The 21,833-nt window shown below is 35.0% G+C and overlaps 2 protein-coding genes across 4 annotated transcripts; both read left to right on the top strand.

Moving 5' to 3' along the window:
• Positions 1 to 373: 373 nt before the first annotated feature.
• On the top strand, positions 374 to 1,127 carry zgc:194655 (uncharacterized protein LOC794380 homolog). The gene is made up of 2 exons (XM_053505958.1): positions 374 to 743; positions 834 to 1,127. The coding sequence occupies exons 1-2, from the start codon at positions 599 to 601 to the stop codon at positions 968 to 970; spliced, it is 282 nt and encodes a 93-aa protein (XP_053361933.1). The 5' UTR covers positions 374 to 598; the 3' UTR covers positions 971 to 1,127.
• A 501-nt stretch (positions 1,128 to 1,628) lies between these two features.
• On the top strand, positions 1,629 to 18,445 carry si:ch211-212k18.13 (plectin). Of its 3 annotated transcripts, XM_053501719.1 has the most exons (26): positions 1,630 to 1,826; positions 2,079 to 2,189; positions 3,266 to 3,399; positions 3,499 to 3,569; positions 3,680 to 3,802; positions 3,990 to 4,085; positions 5,558 to 5,686; positions 5,781 to 5,909; positions 5,991 to 6,013; positions 6,168 to 6,217; positions 8,524 to 8,561; positions 9,316 to 9,435; positions 9,618 to 9,701; positions 10,053 to 10,165; positions 10,420 to 10,615; positions 10,920 to 10,997; positions 11,161 to 11,322; positions 11,619 to 11,723; positions 12,060 to 12,155; positions 12,246 to 12,371; positions 12,533 to 12,685; positions 12,926 to 13,077; positions 13,265 to 13,394; positions 13,519 to 13,642; positions 14,632 to 14,786; positions 16,618 to 18,349. In XM_053501719.1, the coding sequence occupies exons 1-26, from the start codon at positions 1,774 to 1,776 to the stop codon at positions 17,980 to 17,982; spliced, it is 4,116 nt and encodes a 1,371-aa protein (XP_053357694.1). In that variant the 5' UTR covers positions 1,630 to 1,773; the 3' UTR covers positions 17,983 to 18,349. The 3 variants fall into 3 exon arrangements, with proteins under 3 accessions (XP_053357712.1, XP_053357694.1, XP_053357703.1); XM_053501728.1 differs by lacking the exons at positions 1,630 to 1,826; positions 2,079 to 2,189 and adding an exon at positions 2,257 to 2,914; XM_053501737.1 differs by lacking the exons at positions 12,246 to 12,371; positions 12,533 to 12,685; positions 12,926 to 13,077; positions 13,265 to 13,394 and having other exon boundaries at positions 1,629 to 1,826; positions 16,618 to 18,445.
• The last annotated feature ends 3,388 nt before the right edge of the window (positions 18,446 to 21,833 follow it).

Genomic DNA, 21,833 nt, shown 5'->3' with positions numbered 1-21,833 from the left:
TTGTGCCTGATATTGAATCAAATTAGCTGCAAATTAGTCATATATATATATATATATATATATATATATATATAGAGAGAGAGAGAGAGAGAGAGAGAGAGCTTTTACAGCTCTCTGTAAAACTATAACTGTAGGATAATTACAGGCAGTAACACATAAGTGGCCCAACGTTGTACTGTAGAGTTCCTGTTGATTATAGGAAAGTACCTAAACTTTTCTACAAATCTGAGCCTCCTGGCTCTACTCCAATTTTTTTTATAAGTTTTTTTTATATGGTTGAACAGTGTGAGTCCCTGTGATGTGAAAACAGAATGACTGAAGAAGAACCCTGACGTAAGCAGTTTTGCAAAGCATAGTAATGCTTCATTCGTCTCTTATCTGGGTGGAATTGTGTAATAAGAAAGTAACTAATTTATATAAATAGGCTATATAAATAATAATCATATTATATTTAAACACACACAGGCAGTTTAGGTCACGGTTAGGTGTGCTGTTTACGGCGAGCCGTCACGTGCATATGACGCCACTGATAGATCTGTAGGGAGAAACTGAAACTATGCTGCATTTACGCGATTGCACTTTATGAACTTCGTTCAACATGGCACAGATGTTTCAAATTTTGGTTATTGGTTTTAGAGGAGAAAAGAAAACTGTCGACGTTTCAACCTCCGAAGATGAGTTTAACAAAACAACAATATTGGTATTCAAAGAAAAGCTGATGGTGAAGTTTCCGGAGCTTAAAGGTGGGTTTGTTTACTCGATATTGATAATGACATCGCACAGTCTATATTACTTTTGACTTGGACTTCAGTAAAAATCTTTTTTCCTAACAGATGCGCAGTTTAGAATGATGTTCACTGATGTCCAGCTTGAGGACAGCGACACTTTCTCCTTTCGCAAGATCCAGAATAAATCCACGATCTTCCTGATCGTCCGCATGCCGGGAGGAGCCACAATCACAGCGACATGAAGCGCGGGAAGTCCGGGACAGCCGCAGCCCCGGACTGAACACACACGCAGAGACTTTTAAACATGTCTTTCCTGTCTTTTTTGTTCGTTTGGAGCACTGTACAAAATCAATATTAAGATCATGTTAAATAATTAAAATTGCCTTTCTTGTTTCCTTACTGCCCTGTTCTTGTGTTATGTTGTGAACAACCGTTTAATTTGTGTTTAACAGCACAATACATTACAATACAACACAATATAATATACCAAAGGAATATTATATTATATTATATTATATTATATTATATTATATTATATTATATTATATTATATTATATTACCGTACAGCATAGCCTAATCACAGCGGCCTTACCCGGATAAAGCATAATTACTATACTGCTAATAAGAATAATAATAAGAATAAAAAGAATAATAGTAATATCAGTAATAGTAGCAGTAGTACGAGTAGTGCAGGTGGTGGTTATGCAAAAAAAAAAAAAAAATATTGAGTGATACCAATTAGCGTAATATCGATAATAATACAGAAAAATAAGTTACCATAAAGAGAAGAGATACATAAAAACGAAACGTGCTTTTTGCAAGTGACGAGTGTTCATATTTTTCAGTCCGGAATGCATTAGCACTACAATTTTTTTTTTTTTTTCAGGGAACCAAATCTGTTACACGAAATGTAATCATGATGGGTGTAGCCGAGGTTTGAAACGAAAGTAAAACGAATGTGTCTCTACATGATTTCCGCGTCTACTTCATAGAAATCAGACTCCTAAATCAGCAGCTCAGGGTTTGCTGTAACTCGGCTGCATAATGTCGAATATCAGCAGGCAGAAAGAAAACCAAGATCTCATGACTTTGTCAAGGTAAGAACAGACTCAGTCAGGATAGATCTGAACTCCGCGACGTAAATCCTATTTTAATAATGCTGCAGTACTTTATGTTCAGAGCTAGTGTAAAACTAGAACTATAAATAGAATTCAAACTGTACAGTAAATGTAGGTTTAAAGTTTTAAAATGTATCCGTTACTAAACTACAAAGTGAGAAAATAATAATAATACCGTTGAAAATGGCAATGACATTGACCTAACTATGCATAAAAAATTTCATCATTTAGATCAACTGGAAAATCATACAATGGCTTAACAAACCAAGGAGCAACCTGCTACCTGAACTCTGCACTGCAGTGTCTCTACATGACTGAAGAATTCCGAGAGGAAGTGGAAAAGTAATGCTTTTTTGAGACCCACCTTGCAGTTTAGCAATTCTTGTCTGATTTTGATTATTTGATACATCATAAAATTTATGCTGGCCAACACTTGCATTACTTTACCTTAAAACATTTTAGTATCACCATTCGCCAGACATGCAGCGGACACAGAATGTGTTTGGACATCTAAACATTTTCAAATATATACATTTTTCTACATAAGAGAAGAAAATATTGAACCAAGTTATCTTCATTTTAAAGAAAAGACAAAAAGCACACTTGTCAAGCAAAGTATATTTACGTGTGTGTGTGTGTGTGTGTGTGTGTGTGTGTGTTTGTGTGTTGATCAGCCAGCATTACATTGATTGATTGTAGGGACGAAAGGCTAGCCCATCCCGTCTCACCACACAGAAAAGCCAGTGCTGTCCACAATAGAAAAGTAGGCCATGTATGGGGCCTAGCAGGTAGAATTATTCAATGTTGTTGTTTTTATAGTCCCTCGATTTACATCTGACTGAGCATCTATATGTGCCAAATAAATACATTTGATCCATAAAGGTCTCAACTGGCAACCTACAGCACCCAAAAGATCTACCCTTAACTTTCCATTACCAGACACCACAGCATACCCCCAGAGCTGCCCCAGCAGCACAAGAGGAACCCATTTACTGTATAGTTAATGTGATGAGGTACCATCAAAAGACCCCATGTATTTAAAATATGCAACAGAACACAATAGTACAGTAAGTAAAAAAAAAATCTGGGGAACGTTTTTATTTTTCAATGAATCCAATTTAGTATTTAGTACTAAACCTTACACATCAAATGTGGTTTTTATGTTGTCTCCGGTTCTGAATGACAAGATCATGTTCTCTGCATTTCCTCACTGGCTTCCTCTCACAGTCCAAAAACATTCGGTCAAGGTACATCCACAGTGTACCTTGCCTACTTTGTTTTGGGGGATTTAGTGGGGGACACAGTATTCTTTACAGAAGCATTCTGGATGCAAACCTATTGAATAATTATTTTTTGGGATACTATATATAACCACAAATAGTAATTATTGATTATCATTTTGGTTCTTTGCATGCAAGATTTAGCCCAGACCCACAAAATTCTGATGAGAGGAGTACATCTTTGATGCTTGAATTGCAGAAGCTTTTTAAAAAGATGAAACAGATTGAGGGTACTACTGAAGGAATAACCCAAAGTTTGCACATCAGCAATGGTGAGTTATTCTGTTTGGTATGATGGAAGGGAAGACTTTTGCAATGTTATATTTGACTCAGTACTTGTTATATGTTTTACTATTTTGGTATATTTTCAGTCTGGGAACAGCAGGATGCAGTAGAATACTTTCAGAAAATTCTAAAAGCAATTGGGCCACATGTTTCCAAGGTAGAATTATCCACTTAAATGCACATGTCTCCATCTGTTTTTGTTTGTTTTGTAAAATTGCCCATCTATTTGACATAGATTTTCAACTGTATTTTGTGTGTATTTTTCAGGCATTTAAAGGGAAGATGAGCAACAACATCAGTTGTTCAAATAATCACATTTTCCAAGAGAAATGTGACTTTTATACCATCCCTTTTCCCATAGAATCTGTGCATAATGGAGTGTTCGATGTGGTAAAACCTATACATATATACTTATATTTATTATAACATTATATCATTATATATTATTATATATAATATCTCTTTCTCTCTCTCTCTCTCTCTATATATATATATATATATATATATATATATATATATCTGTACACACATGGTCATTATGTGTGTACATGTTATGTATGTTGTTTCTTTTTTGAAGGAAAAAGGATTACAGATGTTTTTTAAATCGTGCATGCTAGATGAAGACAACTGGTTATACTGTGATGACTGTCATCAAAAAACTGAAACAGAGACTGTAAGTATTTCACTGGATGTTGTGTAAGCCACAAAATTACTGCCATTAGTTAGCAGGCCTCCGTTGTTAAATCTTGAGTCTATGGTTCTTAATGATCTTTTGTGTAGTGACAAATCAGAATATAAAACAAGTGCAGGTTATACAAGTTCCAATTCCTCTAATTCCATTAATTACTTATTTCTTACTTTTGTATTTGGTGCATTGATCCCACATCTAGTTGATGTATTTGTAAAATCAATAAAAAATTTAATTGTAAAAGCAGCATGTGGTGAGCAATTTTGACATGAAAACAACAACATAACCATGTGTGAGATCACAAACGTATTAAAATGCTATTGAAGATTCATTAAACCTAGTGACCACTTCACCATAACCTTTTAATAGGAAGTTAAAAATTGACAACATAAAGCTATACAGCATATAATCTAGAACTTTTTTTAAAATGCTTGTTTTGACATAATGTTGATGAGAGTTCATTATCTCAGCTCTTATATCATGAACTGCATAAAGAAGAGTTTTTAGATTGTCATGCAAGTCATCACCACTTGCCTGATACATAATATCTGTATCTCTCTATAAACCTGTAAAGACATACAAATAGAGAAAATATAGATGCTTTTATGTATCAAATGGAATTCAGCATATTTTAAATTTGGGCAAATATTGGCTGCTACTTTATCTTCCTGATTCTTTACTCACTCACTCATCGTCTATACCACTTTATCCTGTATTTAGGGTGACAGGGGGCCTGGAGCCTATCCTAGGACACTTAGGGCACGAAGCGGAGGACACACTGGACATCATGCCAATATATCACAGGGCACATACACACTCACTCACACATTATGGGCAATTTAGAAATGCCAATTAGCCCAATCTGCAGGTCTTTGGGCTGTGGGAGGAAACCGGAGTACCTGGAGAAAACCCACCAAGCACAGGGAGAACATGCAAACTCCATGTCCTCAAATTGACCGTAGTTTATAAAAGTTGTATTTATGTGTGCCTGGGATAGGTTTTCAGCCCCCCCACGACCCTGTATACAGGATCTGTTTATAGGATAAAGCGGTATAGACGATGAGTGAGTGAGAGTGAGATATTGACAATTGATAACTGCTAAAAATTTATTTTTTGGTTTGCTGCTACAACACCAGTAAGAATGCTGCATATCATTTCCAGAAGGTTCATTTGGGGTGTGGCATGTGTAGATAAGGACTTACAAAGGAAGTAAACGCATGCCTCAAAAGGACTCTACACATGCCACATGCCTGCATGCAGCTAAAGCTGATTTCATTTCTTTCTCAAATTAATTTTTTTTATGTGTAATAGTTTTGTAAATCAAATGCAGATTAAGTGTCTACATAATGTGAACTTAAATGTAATTTCCATTTTATTTAAGTTTTGATAAATTTTGATGAATAGAAAGCTTTATGAGTGATATGTTATTTTTATGATTGATATTATTTAATCTGCAGAGGAATGAAATTGAGGAATTCCCTACTATCCTGTCTCTGTACCCAAAGAGGTTTTACTTTGACTACAGCCAATGGAGGCCTGTGAAGAATCAGTGCCCTATCTATGTTCCACAGAAACTGAAGATATGTGTATGGCTTAGCTTTTTTATAATTTACAATTAAATCTAAATTATTTGATATACATCCATTTCTGAATTTACATGCGCATGTTTTTCTTTTACAGAATATTAAATATAGGCTTTATGCATTTATTAACCACTCAGGAACAGAAAATGGAGGACACTACAATGCTATCATTAAATCCTTTGATGATGGCAAGTGGTACTGTTTTAATGACTCTTATGTCAAGGAGGTAATATAAATGTATTACTCACTTTATTTAAGTTTTTGCTGTGTGTAGTATTTTGATGTAATTTGGTTTTAATTTTGACAGGATTCAGAACATTATTTTGAGCAGTAAGTACACTAAAACACTATAAAAGTTTTACTCTTATATTTATCAGGAAAAAATGCATTGAACAGATTCTTATATTTTTTGTAAAGATTTTTTTATCTTTGCATTGTTTTATTTTATTTACTTATTTATTTATTTATTTATTTATTTATACAGTATGAAGGATGGATTTATTTCAGAGGAGGCTTATTTACTCATGTACAGAAGTAAGTTTGTTTTTTCCTAATAAAGGTGAAAAAGAAATCAAAAACTGCCCATATTTTTAAAGAAAAAAGCTTAAAATAAAATTCATGTATGGGTTAAAGTTATGTTGCCTAAAGGTATGTTTAAATATTTACATTCACATTTTTTCTATGCCCACAACGTAACTGCAATTATTGGCATGTATGTGCATTTTATTTATATTGCGCCCCTTATTTTTACCCTCAGAAAAAAATTATAAATGCCTCAGAATATAAGAAATAAGAAAATCTGTCTAAATGTAGTAAGAACATATGGTTTACATTATGCTTTTAAAATTATTGTGTAGTTGTTGCTCAGCAGCATTATAGATAAGATTATATTTTGGTTATTGTCACAAGATTACAATCTAGTATTGATATGGCTTTGCCAGAAGTCAGAAGTTTGCATACACATAACATCTCCAGTTAGATGCACAATTTTCTCAGCAAGCATAAATTGAGCAAAAAAAAATAATAAATAAAAAATGATTATGGCACTGTGCAAAACTTTGGGCACTCCAAGAGTTACAGAGTCTCAGATTCTTTTTGCAAGGTTTCGGACCTTAATCAGCTTGTTACTGTAGATCTGATGCATGGCAACAGCTGTCATTAGTAAAGGCCACATCCAAAGCTTTACAAATACTTTGACTCTTCAAACCTTGTGCACACACTTGCAGACACTTAACAACCATGGGTTCCTCTAAGCAACTGTGTAAGACTCAAAATGAAAGTTATTGATGCCCACAATGCAGGAGAAGGCTACAAGTAGATAGCAAAGTGTCTGCTTGCAGTTTCCACAGTAAGAAATGTATTTAAGAGATGGCAGTTCAGGGGAACTGTGGAGATCAAGATGAGATCTGGAAGACCAAGAAAACTCTTGGAGAGAACTGCTCCATCAGAAAGACAAGTAAAAACTCCCATTTGACTGCAAAAAAACCTGCAGGAAGATTTAGCAGACTCAGGAGTGGTGGTGCACGTCAATCCAACGTCAGAAGTATAAAACAGAACATCTACAGAACGGCTGTCCACTGATAAAGTTAAAATATAACTGTGTGGTCACAATCAGCAAAGGCATGTTTGGAGAAAAAAAGAAGCAGCATTTCATGAAAAGAACACCTTGTCAACTATTAAGCATGGGGGTGGATCTATCATGCTTTGGGGTTGTGTTGCAGCTGGCACAGGAAACATTGCATGGGTGGAGGGAAGAATGGATTCACTAAATACCAGTAAATTCTGGAAGCAAACATCACACCATCTGTAAAAAAGCTTAAGCTGAAAAGAGGATGGTTTCTACAAGAAGACAATGATCCTAAACATACCTTGAAATCCACTATGGAAAACCTTAAGAGACGCAACCTGAAGGTTTTGGAAGGGCCATCACAGTCCTCTGATTTAAACATCATTGAAAATTTGTGGGTAGATCTTTAAAAAGCTGTGCGTGCAAGACAACCAAAGAATATTACAGAACTAGAAGCCTTTTGCAAGGAAGAATGGGAGAAAATCCCAAGTACAAGAATTGAAAGAGTTTTAGCTGGCTATAAAAAGTGTTTGCAAGCTGCGATATCAGAGGTGTTACTAAGTACTGATTATGTAGGGTGCCGAAACTTTGTCACAATAATGTTTTTATTTTTTATCTTTGTTCAATTTATGACATAAAAAGTAAATATGCATCAATGTTTGCTGAAAATGTTGTTAATTTTTTCCATTACCAAGAGAGACAGTGTTTACATATTTTCAGTTAAAAGAAATCACCAAAATCTGTTATTTATCAAGGGGTGCCTAAACTTCATAAGACTGTATATACTGGGTGTTTCAGGTCAAATTTAACGTAGCTATCCAATGAATGAAGGTGCTTAAAAAGGGTTAGGCAAAAAGATATGTATACACAACAGAGGAAAAGAAAACCTTGTATAAATAATTTAATTACTAAATTTACATGTAATTGAAGAGGCCAAAGGTAACTTGTATTAATCTCATGATGTTTCAATAAATTTTGTGTATACAGTGAACCTTTGATTGCAATTAACCTGGTCTTAATTAAATCAATAAATGAGCGAGTGCTTGATATTCAAATGCTTTGTCTGACCTTGAATAAAAATCAGATCTGGACCTTTGAATATTATGTTTGAGAACCCTTGATTTAACTATTGTTTAAATATTTTTATTTTAATATCACGCATAAGGCCACAGAGTTTAATTTACAATATACTTAAAGTTTATATTTGTTTTTATTTTATACATCAATCTTTAAATAATCCAGGGTGTTGGTTTTGTTTCCTCTTGTTGATTAGAAATGGATGGGCCGGACCCTAACGAGAAATCTACAAGTGTAAGTTTTTTTTTTAATACAGAAAAATGCATTTTCCTTTAATTAATTGTGATGGAATCATATTTTATAAAGATTGAGTTGAAAACATGTTTATTAATATCCACCTGTTTCACATGTAAGTAATAAAATATAAAGGGAGGGGACTGTTAAATGAAAAAAAAAAAATCAACAGCAACAAGATGATTATTAACAAAGAAAAAAATTATTAAGGACAAAGATTTAAAGTTACAGAACATTTAAACTATTTATTTCCACTTATTCTAGAAAATTTAGCCAGCAAATTAATTAATTACATATTTTTACATTTTGCATCAATGAAAAATTCAGTTGCTCTCAGATTATAGCTGCTATAATTAATCATTACCTCACCAGCCTTAATTAGTTAAACTTAAAAGTTTAACTAATCAGTTTAACTAATCAGTTTTTCCAGTCTTGGAGACTGGAAAACCTACGTGCTGACATTAGATATGTACTGCATTCATTTTAAATCAAAACTTTACTTTACTGAATATTATATACTTTTCTTTGTAACAGCACATTTTAATTATTTAATTGTTAGTCTTAGAAATGGCATACAAATCCCTGTACATGAGTTTTCATTATTATAACCTAACATGTTACCGTTTTAAAGTGCCGTTTTAAAGAAATATTGTACACCTTATGACCATTCAGATTTGAGCATTCAAATGAATATTTATCTAATGAAGATTTAACTCTTTTGAATTGCTATATAAAATGTGTTCCAATGTGACAGGAGCTACAGTTACTCTGCCAGGAGTACTGTGAGTTGGTCGACAAGCTGTTGGAATGGATCCATAAGTATATCTCTGTGTTTGAAGAGATCAAAGGCACCACCCATAATAAGGAAATTGAGGTTGCTTAACAGTTAAATAAGACACAAACATGCATATTGTTTATGTGTTGTTTATTGTATTATTTATTCAATTTTATCATTGTTGTATTACACATTTATAAGTTGCTACTGATTATGTCAGTGGATTTATATTACATGCATTTGTAATGCAACTAATAGATTAAAAACCTCTACCTTTCCAGAGCGTTTGCCACGAGTTTCAACAAGAGGTGCCAGCAATGGGGACTCAGATTATTCACTCTAAACATAATTACAACGTCTTTAAGGTAAACACTATACACCATATGGTAGGTCTAATAAATAAACACATTACAGTATATCAATCACATAAATCTTTATGTGGATCCATAGTGCATTGTATTATTCACAATTATTCAACTATCCTGAAAACCTATATCACAGGTAACCTCCAACTAGTTAGTTGACTTCTGATGACAAATGGTTGCATAAAAACAAATAAAAGGAATTAAGATTAAAGGGAAGAGAATGCCTATGCAATCAATTTTTTAAACTATGTAACTCCATGTGACAAATTTGTAAAAGTTTTAGGGTCAAATGTTTTCTATTGATATTCTACCTTATAGGTTGTCTTTGTATCCTCTGTCCTTTCTGTATAGGATGCGTTGCAGTCTGGTCAGATTAGCATTCCTCCTGGTTACAACCCCATTGATGTGGAGAAAGAGTGGCATCAACTCCATAAAGCCATATGTAAGCAGGACAATTATGAATGGTGAGTCCATCGGCTCATACACAGTGTTTTCACAGCTTATTTTTTACTTTTTACTTTACATTTTATTAAATTATTTTAATATTTTAATTATTTTATTACTTTTTTTTACATTTTATTAAATTTATTTAAACAAATTTTCCTCCACTTTCTTCACAATTTCGAACCATGCAGGTCCAATTCAACCAGCTCTCCCCTATAAAAATGTGTAGACTGGCATTTGTACTTATATTTTACTTGCTACATATATTTCTCAGGGCATTCTTCAGTGAGCACTACCTCTGCTACATCAAGGACCTGCTTGCATTGGTGGAAAAGAACCAGGGCTTCATACAAACCTCAGAGTGGGCAGCAGACCTGCCCTTCATTCAGTCCCAACTAGGTAGCCATTACAGATTCTGTCGGTATATCAGTGAACTCAAACACAACATTGGCCATGCTCAGGCAGTTAAGGTGAATTTGTTGACTTTCTTTAAAATTTTCATTTTTTCTCCAACCCTAGGACATAATTTGATTTAGACTAGAATTGATAAATATATATATTTATACAGTATATATAAGGTGGCGAAGAGAAAATAAGTTTTTACTTAACCATACTTAATTTGTTTTTAACCATAATACACCACTATATTCAAGATTATTTTTTTTCTAACAGCACATTTTATTTTCTAACAGAATATTTTTATTCATTAGTATTGAAGGACCTGCCTTTCAAATAGTAGTTATAATAATAATAAATAATGTCTTTATTTTACAGGGTCATCTAACCCCTGACATGAAACATGCATACAGAGACTACCTGGCCCAGCTTGACGTTCAGTACAACAAACTTGTGGTAGGTCTTTAACAACGAGTGCATGCAATTCATCGAGTCCATACAATTCTCCACAGAGAATTTTCATTTCTTCTTTTTGTCTACCTTTAAGCTTCAACTTTTTTTTTTGTTTGTTTGTTTGTTTTGTTTTTAATAAATTCTGCCTTGTCTGATGCTTTGATAGAGATCCTCAGATGCCCGGCTGCAAAATCTGATGAAGCTAAATACATTTACTAAAGCTGCCACTAAAGAGCTGATGTGGATAAGTGACAGAAGGGAGGAAGAAATTAAATATGACTGGAGTGATGATAACACCAATATGACTGCCAAGAAGGATAACTTCTCAGTAGGACTTCTTTTTGTCAGATAGCCTAGTTGCATATATGACTGTCTGTGGAGTAGCTATTGCTGGTTAACCAATTAATTGTGCTAACTCTATAAGTGACTTTATTATGTTTTCATGACAAATTATTTTACTAGTATGAAGATATTGTTAATGGAGTCTATAAGCTTTGAGCTATAAACTTCATGATGTAATTGCAAATGAACTATATCAATTTAGTTAAATAAATATAGTAAATGGTAGTAACATTGATGTGATACAGGAGATGAGTGCAGCATGTAATGGAAATAATATGACAGGTTCTGATGTGGTATCTGGAGCAGAGGAAAGAAAGTATGAATACAGTTCAAGCCACTGGAAATAAATTGCTGAAGGAAGGCCATCCAGCTCAGCGTGGAATAAAGGCAAGATATCCCATCAACATCTTCTTAGTTGAATGTGTATGATATCAGTAGAACTAAAAATGAATTTTGTAAATGAACACAAACCCAATACAAACCTAAATGTTCTGTTTTCTATGTTCAGAATTATAATTTCAATGACTGTTATATATAATAACTGGAAAGGCCACTGTAGAACACTGAACTGATTGTTCTGTTCATTAAACAAGTTTGAGATGGCTTTTTAGTAAAAACTTTGTTTGAAATATCACTTAAATTACTACAAAACGTTAAGATTACATCTTCAGTTTACATTTTAGGATGAAAATCAATTTAACATCTTTCTGTGTCCATCTGCAGGCTTTAATGACAGATCTGCAGACACAGTGGATGGGGCTATGGCAGTTATGCTGCTGCATCGAGACCCACCTAAAAGAGAACACTGCCTACTTCCAGGTACTTTTTGTTGGCTGTTTCTTATCCTGGATTTAAATGGCTAACTTTACAGCTGTTACAGCAAAATCAGCTTTGTCCTGTGCTCAAAAGTTTTTTGCAGATGTGAAAAAGGCAGACGAGAAAATAAAGAATATACAGCAGACAATAAAGAAAAGATATATGTGTGATCATTCAACTACTGTAACACGTTTGAAGCACCTTTTGGAGAATGCTGTGGTAGGTACTATTATACCCTACATTTACACATATACTGTAAATCTAACAGGTATGCTTTTATACAACAGTTCATTCCAAATAAGCGATTGGATGAGAGAGGCATTCCACAAGTGGGGAGAATGGACCAGCATCATAGAATGTTTTCTGGGTTTTTTTTTTAGGATGACAAGGAAGAACTTCTGATTTTTAGGACTCATTTGGACGATCTAATTGAGAGATCCAAGAATATTGTTCAGCTAAAACCCAGAAATCCTGCCACCCCTATAATGGACAAATTGCTTATTGAGGCTGCATGTGATTGCAAACAAAGAAAGGTATTAAAAAAAAACTTTATTTAATAATACCACACACTACTCAATTTTTAAATTATTGGTCAAATAAGAATTATTAATCTATCTATAATGGCAATTTTTAAGTAGAGATTTTATATGTGAAATATGGAATTGTTTAATTAAAAATGAAAAATAATACTATTGCTATTGTTTATATATTCTTATTTGGTAGTATATATAAGTAGCCTATACTTTGCTAATGTAGTCCATGTGATGTCCTAGATTTTATTACACAGGGGAGACAAGTGTATGCTGTTAAACAACTCCCAGCCCTTTATGTGGAAGGTGGAAAAAAATAAAAGTAAACACATGGTGCCATCTGTCTACTTCATCATCTCCCCTCCAAACATGGAGGCCATAGAAAGAAGCTCTGGGTAAAGATTTGTTTTTGTTTCGTTTTGGTTTAATAAATAAAACATGTAGACATATAAATCTTTATTATTAGATATGATTTTTAGACATTCTGGTAATGACCCTGGTTGCTCTTCGGAATCTACAAGGAGCTGTAATGATCAGATTATTTAAAAGCATATTGTGATATTTTATTTTGTGGTGGTTTAGCCTGGATGCAAGTTGGCAGGAGCTAATGACCTACTGGGAGAAGTTACAGGTGGATATAAAGAGTCTGCTCTCCAAAAAAGACATTGAGGCATTCAAACGAATCAATCCATCAAACCATCACAAAATCATGGTTAAGAACTTATTTACATTAGTGGAAGGATGCATTTGATTTAGCTATTTATTACTATTTGTACTAATTGCTATTTATTATTATTTATTGTCTTGTTTGATTATTTTTATTTCCATTACTTTAGTTTACAAGTCAGGATTATAATAAGTCTCCGAAGAATTTCGAAGGAAGCCTACGCAAGGATGCTGAGACCATGTATAATAATGCCATACAGCACTGCAATAACCAGCTGCAAACAGTGAACCAAGGTAAGCAATGGATCAAGCTACTCTGGTCATCAAGTTCAAGTTAATCTACTGCAATCCACAAACCCCCTTTAGAATACCTTATTTAATATTAATTTTAAAAATTGTATCTCAACAATTTGTAAGTAAAACAAAAAATAAATAATAAAAAAACCCTAAATGTAGAAAATGAGGGCGGTGCATATAAAATTTAAGGATTAACCAGTTTTGTCCCAGTAAGTAGTATGTTAGTGTAAAATTTGATTGTGAAATCGATTTATTAATTAATGTCCAATTTAATTATTACATTCATATAATTAATGCATCATGGTTTCAAATCTAAGTTTGCATATTATTGTAATCCAGTTATACTTGAGCAGTGATTTACTGACAAGGCATGCTGAAAAACCTGGATATTGTTGACTAAGTTTCCAGTCTTAAAAAAAATCAAATGTTGAAGGTATATCATGTGTATTTCTGGAATCGTGTTGGTCTTCAGATGCTAAATGAAAAGTGCCTGTAGTATTCATCAGAAGGGTCCTATTTCAACAAATTTGCATGAAGTGCAGCATGCACTGAGCTTGCTATAATGACTTTCATAGTTAGCATATTATCAATAAAGTTATAGCTAGCTATTATGTTGTTTAAAACCGTTAAAGTAGCCCTCAAACCCTCAAATAATGGTTACCAGTTTCTGTTTGAAATAAAACAACAGAACTAAAGGGGGTACCAGGTCAGAAGCACAAGGGAGCAGAGCATTATTTAAAAAAATACAGTATATATTTCAAATCATGTCTCCTGCAAAAGAGGTGATTAATAGGATTGTGCTTGGTTCAGGAGTTAATAGGATTGAAAAGTTTTAAGGAGTGAGGTACAGTATGTGTACTGAAGAAGAAAAAGAAGACCAACCTGATAATAAGAAGAAAAGAAAGAAGCCTTAGTAAGATTGCAAATATAAAAAGAAATCAAAAGCAATTTAACATGCTTAATGTGACATGTATTATCATATGCAGGAGAGCAGGATGAGCCTGAGCCAGGGTCAACTACGCTGGATAGGAATGAAGATGCTTCTTTCGATGGTGATGTCGATGCTTGTAGGGGTATTGGTGGCTCTTTTTCTTCTGCTCCAGCATTTACAGCCAGTCTTGCCCCAGAAGAAGAGGGAGAGGTAAGTTTGGCATTACTTCTGGTTTAATGGAATGTTTTCCCTGTTGGTCGTCCACAGTGATGCAGGCAGCAGAACCTCCAGTCGATCTAGCAATAGAATTGACCTCATCTTTCCTCACATGTAACAACTTATAACATAACATCTATTCAGTGTTCTAAAAAGAAACTTTATACCAGGAAATTATGTTGGTACAGTATATATGATAAAATCGGACATTCAATTCAATTCAATTCAATTTTATTTGTATAGTGCTTTTAACAATTGACATTGTCACAAAGCAGCCTTATACAATCCAAATCCAACAATCTAAAAAATATTTAAGATAGTAATAGAAAGAAACCTTGAGAGGAACCAGACTCAACAGGGAACCCATCCTCATTTGGGTAAAACGGATAGCAGGGATTGATCTGCATTCATACTGTGTGAGACTGGAAGCTCAGTATAACAGAAGATGTGATGTGTTAAAGGTAAAATGGAGTTCAGTTCGTTCTTTGAGGCTCAGGTAGACTGTTGGAAACTCCAGTCCTAAACTATCAAGCGACTGAAGTCACAAGTCCTCAGAGAACAGCTGTCTGCATCAGCCGAGGACAGGACCGTCTTCATGGTAAAGTGGAGCCATCTCCAGTTACCACACGCATTCCAGGTAGACCATACAGGCATTTATGCGACGAGATCTCCAACCAGAAGCAGGACACCAGGACGAGTCAGACAGCTCCAGAGGGCAGAGGGGGGACTGGATCACTGGCAGCTTAGAAGCGACATGTATAGCTCGACAGAGAGATAGGTAGAGGGAAAAAGAGAAAGGGAGAGAGGAGAAGAGAGACAAGAGGAGATAGCAGAATAGAGGGAGAGATGGCAATTAGGCATGGTCATAGTCAAACAATGTATATTGTGAATGTATATTCAGTGAAAAGTGCAAGCAGGTCATCCGGCAGGACTAACTATAACAGCATAACTAAAAAGAAATGAAGGAAATACAGACATGAGGTCTCCCTGAGATAAAAAGTGATCAATCACTTCATAGTCAACAAACCTAAGTGATCAATGAGAGAGACATACAGTATATATAAGATAAAAAATGTAAAAGGGCATTTTTTTATCACAAGGTAATGTTAAGTTAACAGACAGGTATTTATCATATCTCATTTGCTCATCTTGTCACTTAACACATTACTTTTTTTTTACAAAATGTCCACATTTTCTTTTTTTTTTATTTCATCTTTAGTCCACACTGTTCTTCTGACTTTTCCTCTTAAGGAGTTGCCACAGTGGCCCATTAGACCTGTATACATTGGTTTTGAGACTGCACATATTGACATAGTCCTCCTATTCTTCCCAGGCTTGGGACTGGCCCTGTATTCAGTGGCTTGGTTTTGAATTGGCTGGGCATCAATCCCAGGCCTTCTGCATGGCAAGCAGAATCCATTTTTACCATCCTTACCTTTTTTTTTTTTTTACTTTTGACTGCCAGTGCACTTAAATGTGCTTTGTGTTTTAATAATCAGACTTTCCCAACTTCCATACCACAGTATTCCACTCATTGAATTGTTACATTTTAAGTGCTAAATGTAAATACACATCATTATCATCCTGATGTATTGTCCTGTTACTATTTTTACTAATCCTGGGGTGACGAGATGGTGTCACCCTGAAGTAAAAGTAAAATTTTATAATCTTGTGAAGCCATCTATAGGAGAAACCCATCAAAAGCACTACTTAATATAATATTCCAATTATCTTCTATTGTAATTACTCATTATTGATATATAATATATATCCACTTGCGGATAATCCTGTTTTTATTTTCCATGTCATTCTGTCTGAAAAACAGAAAGCTAAAGAAGACATGAGAAAGAAGGCAGAGAGGCCCGACATCTACCCCCAGCTGCAAGGAATAAAAAATGATCAGGAGATGATGGACAAAAGCCAGCAAGAACAAGAAGCCTTGCAAAGCCAAAACAAGACTGGGATGAGGAAAAAAATACCACAACTTCACAGAGAGAAAAAGGAAACATCAAAGGCTGAAGCTAAATGTCATCAGGTCAGGGAAATAGCACCAGAGGTTTACCAATATACAAAGGCTGTCCAAGAAGAAGAGGTATATATAAGTAAACCAGTGAAAGAAGAGACAAAGAAAAAATGGAAGGCAAAAAAAACAAATTCAGAACAGGAAGCTGTAGAGCAGGGACAAAAGACAGCAGTGGATCCACTTAAGCAGCAAACGGAGGAGCCCAAAGCAAAGAAATTAGCAGAATATCCTGCAAAGACTGAAGAATGCAATGAAAACGAGTCTACCCTGTTTCTGCAAAATACAGACGAGTCAGAACACCAAAAGCAAGCCACTGAAGCTGTTGGTGGATACATCAAAACAGAAACAAGTAGGAGTCTTAGTGCAGATGTCAAAGGGTTCATTGATCCAATAACAGAAAAAACAGTACTGCCTGGTAACACAAGTGGCTTTCAATCACATTCCTCTTCATCCACCTCATCCTATCCCAAGGATTCAGTTCCATCCATCATTACAACAGCAGACTGGACTACGGAATTGGGACCAATTGCTGGAATCCTACTCCCAGATACTCTAAAGAAGTTATCAGTCACAGAGGCTATCCATCAAAAGCTAGTTGAAAGCCTTACTGGTCAAAGATTGCTTGAAGCACAGGTTTGCACCGGCGGAATCATTGATCCACATACTGGAGAGAGGTTCACAGTTGTAGATGCAATTAAGAAAGGGCTGGTAGACAAGACAAGGGAAATTCGCCTCCAAAGAGTCGAAAATGCTTTTCAAGGAATTGAAAATAAAACATCCAAAACAAAAATGTCTGTTGCTCAGGCTTTAACCGAGAGATGGTTGTGCTATGACGATGGCCTGTATTTTGTTCAAATCCAGTACTTGACAGGTGGCCTAATTGAACCTGATGTTTCAGGCAGATTGTCACTCGAGGATGCTGTAAGGAAGGGTATTCTTGATAAAGGAACTGCTCAGAAACTTAAAGATTTCAGTCGATACCCCAAATGTCTGACCTGTCCTAAAACAAGACTAAACATATCTTATAAAGAAGCCTTGAAAAGAAGCCAGATTGAGAAGGTAACTGGTTTACATTTCTTGGAGGCATCATCACAGCCGAATGTTATTGTATTAAATGATCCCATTTTCCCATTGATTTCTGCTAATGGCTCTCCAAGCTCTGAATGACAAAAATGTTTAGGGGTGGCCATCAGGTTAAAAACTAAAGCAGTCTGGAACTGAATTAACACTTAGCAGGTTTTGTTGCTCTGAGGACAACAAAACTATAACTAACAAGTTACAATAACTAGCAGAGTGCTCTTTAATGGCTTGATTAATTATAAAACATAACATTCATATGGTTATAATGGGTTATGGATTTATTGTTAGAACCTGCTTGCATTTCTCTTTTTATTTGACTGCTTTGGTTTGTAATATAAAATATTTTTATAAAAATTTCACGATTTAATATCAATTAAAATCAATTTTTCTCCTTTTGCAAATAAATAAAGCTACTTATTAAAACTGAAACCCAATGAAAGAATTTTGTTATTTGTTTTTTGTGTTATAGTGCTTGCTGTAGCTCCAGTAAATATTGTAATACTATTAGTGGGTTGCTTTTGTCTGTCTTGTTATTGTATTGTCATATCATACCTGTCTATTCAGTTAATTAGTAAATTAACAGACACCAATAAACATTAACTGATAAAGCTACATACACCCACCAGTAACAGCTACACAACAGCGAGGAAAATATACCTACTTCTAAAATATTTATTCTAAAATAAATTTTATTATTAATGATACAGTATGTTAAACTCAGTTTTATTAAAGGTCCTACACATCCCATTTTTCATTAAATGTTAATATGATCTTTAGGGTCCTAATGAAAAGTTTGTATGATTTGTTAATTAAAATTTCAAAAGGATTGTGTAAAAAAAAACACTACTTTTACCTGGTAAAAACTAGCTCTGTTCTAAGCAATCTGTTGATCTCTGCGGACCCTGAACCCTTCCATAACCCCCCCCCCCCCCCAAATTCTGTGGGGCGTGTCTTCACAACACACGTGGGGTATAGCCACGGAAGTGTAAGTCAGTGCAGGCAATGCTTTGGACTGCATTACCCACAAATCATTGCCCACAACGCAGTGCTTTGTGGGTAATGCAGTCCAAACTGGAAAACGCTGAAATATAGAGCCTGAGCCGGTTTTCTACAGTCGTTTTTGGTTTGATTTAAGTACGGAACCTACGCGGAAGTTTCTAATATCGCCTGACACATCAGAAATTAAAAGAATGGACATGCATCGACTCGATTTGTCTTTCGAGTCAAACCGGACAAAAAGCAGACAAATTTATACTATGGTTTATTTTTTTTCTTTAAACTTTGGCAAAGGTTAGAACAAAGGAGTAGTATTCATCTCAGGGTAAAACTGACACTTTAAGAGTGGTCAAACTAAGAAAATGTTTCTATATCACCAAATAGCTAGCTATCTTAATCACTATCCTAAAAAACGTAATATATATACAGATTAACCAGAACATTACAACTTAACACATCATGGCCAATATTTCCCCAACAGTAGTTCCCCTTGTCACATCTGGTCATCTATGACCTTGATGGGCATGACTCCATAGCACCTTGGGACTTCGGCTCTTTGCCTGTCAGGCTCCACGTAGGGTGAACTGTGGTACACTGGTGTTCTGATGTCTTTCTATTATGGCCAGCATGACTTTTTCAGCAGCAATCTGTGCTGCGTTGGCTTTCCTGTGGGATCGGATTGGATAGGCTTTTGATCCCTGTGCGCATGAGTGAGCCTTGGGTGCTCATGATCCTGTCACCAGTTTACTGGTATATAATTCCTAATCAATGTTAATGTGTTAATTTTATGTTGTGTTATGGCTGATTTGTGTATATTCCTAGTGCAACTAGTGCAACCTAGTGTAGAAGTAGCATTCTAGCTTATTAGGCTATACAGTACTAACATTTGTTTGCCATGGAACTGATTGGGAATTCAGGTATTGCATGTTTATGTTTCCTGTCACCTCCTACTTTTGACAATTTTTTGAAATATATTTTTTTAAATTCACAATTTTGAATGTCATGAATGGTGTGAAAAACTTTATCATGCAAAAATAAATAGATAAATAAATCAATAAAATACATGAAATTATAATAAAAAAGGGTCTGCAGAATGAAACACAGGAAGAATATAGTGACTCACCTACAGAATGTTGTGAGTGAAATTCCCTGGTTATTAGCAGTTTGTGAAATACTTAAATTACTCATTCTCCATCCAATGACAGTCACCAAGATCACATTTTCTTCATTCAGATGATTGATGTAAAAATTAACTGATGCTCATGATCTGTATTTGCATGATATTCTGTGCTTTACTGCTACCACATGATTGGATCATTTTTAAATGCTTCGCCAAGAAACGTCCCACACACCAATAATTTGTTGGAACATATTAAGCTTTGACTATGGTGTGCTTTTGCCATAGCCTTGTTATCACAACCATATGCAGTGTTATGTGATAAAGCAATTTATTGACTATAAAAGTTTCGCATTTATTTATTAAGAATTATCCTGATATTAGTTTGTTCAGTTACTTTTGAGCCTGTGAAAATGGAAGGATTGTGTAAAAATAGGTGTAATTCCTAAATAGTTAACTAATTGAAAAAGGCAAAATTACAAAAATTGTATTAATGTTTAAATGTTTACATAACAGAGTAGGTGTGAGTAATTAAATAAATTACATAAACCAATATTTGTATTTGCTTTTGAGCTCCATATCACTGCAACATATCACTTTTTTATTTACAACCAACATATTATTGACAGTACCTTGTGTACTTAAATAACCCCAAACATAACTACAGGCTGATATATCTATTTATCTATTAAGTCTTCTTTCTCATGTTAAAAAAAATAATAATACTAAGTGAAATAATAACATCAGTTTTTTTGCCACCACAATGTAATTGTCTTAGCCTTTCCACCCCTAAAATTGTCTTGCACTGTACTGTTTACATTTATACACAGTATTCATCTTGCATGAAATTGAGGAATCCCATTGTTCAGACCTCAGTGATAAATTGTAAATACAATTGTAAATTGTAAAAAATCCAGTGTAAATTGAGGAGCCAAGGATAGCCCAGTCTCCACTCCTCAGAGTTTAGGTGTCACAGTGGCCTTTTTTTTTTTTTTTTGGTAAAGTGCACATTCTTCACAATTGCCATGTCCTAAACAGGGGGCTAAGAAACTGAGTTAAACATGCACACTGTGCATGCACACACACAGAGAGCCTAAGAGCAAGATTCAATCCCCCAACCATGACGAGGTAATGAGCTGAGGTAGTGCAGAACCAGTAAACGTTCCTTAAAGTAGCAGCAAGAATTAAGAAGTTAGTGCAAAAATAATCCAGTAATGAATATTGTGCAAAACAAGAGCATTTACAGGTTGGTGCAGGTTCAGTCCTTATGTTTTGAGGTAGTTGAGTTAAGCTAAATGATAATGTTTGTGTGTGTGTGTGTGTGTGTGTGTTTATCAGTTCAGTCCCTTTTTGTTGAGGAGACGGATGGCTTGAAGAAAAAAGCTGTTGCACAGTCTGGATGTGTGTGCCCGAATGCTTTGGTACCTTTTTCCAGATTGCAGGAGTGTGAAGTTTGTGTAAGAGGGGTGTGTCCGATCAGCCACAATGCTGGTGGCTTTGCGAATGCAGCACCTGGTCATTCGGAGGAGGGGTGGTCTTCCTCGCTGCCACGTCGTACTGCCTGTGGAACCGAGCGTAGAAGTTGTTCAGCGCATCTGGGAGGGAGCCGTCACCGTCACAGGCAGGTGATGATGTCCTGTAGTTGGTGATGGCTTGTAAGCCCTGCCACATGCTGCCGCTGTCCCTGAACACAACACAAAGATATCACACATTCTATATAAGCACATACATATAATTTTATATTTGCCCTACTGGCATACTTTAACTGATTAACATTCTATGTGTCCCTAAAGCATTGTATGTTCTCTGTTCTGGGGCCAAGAGA

This window comes from Clarias gariepinus, chromosome 1, assembly GCF_024256425.1.
Source record: "Clarias gariepinus isolate MV-2021 ecotype Netherlands chromosome 1, CGAR_prim_01v2, whole genome shotgun sequence".
Taxonomy (NCBI): domain Eukaryota; kingdom Metazoa; phylum Chordata; class Actinopteri; order Siluriformes; family Clariidae; genus Clarias; species Clarias gariepinus.
This window is presented reverse-complemented; position numbering and strand designations above follow the sequence as displayed.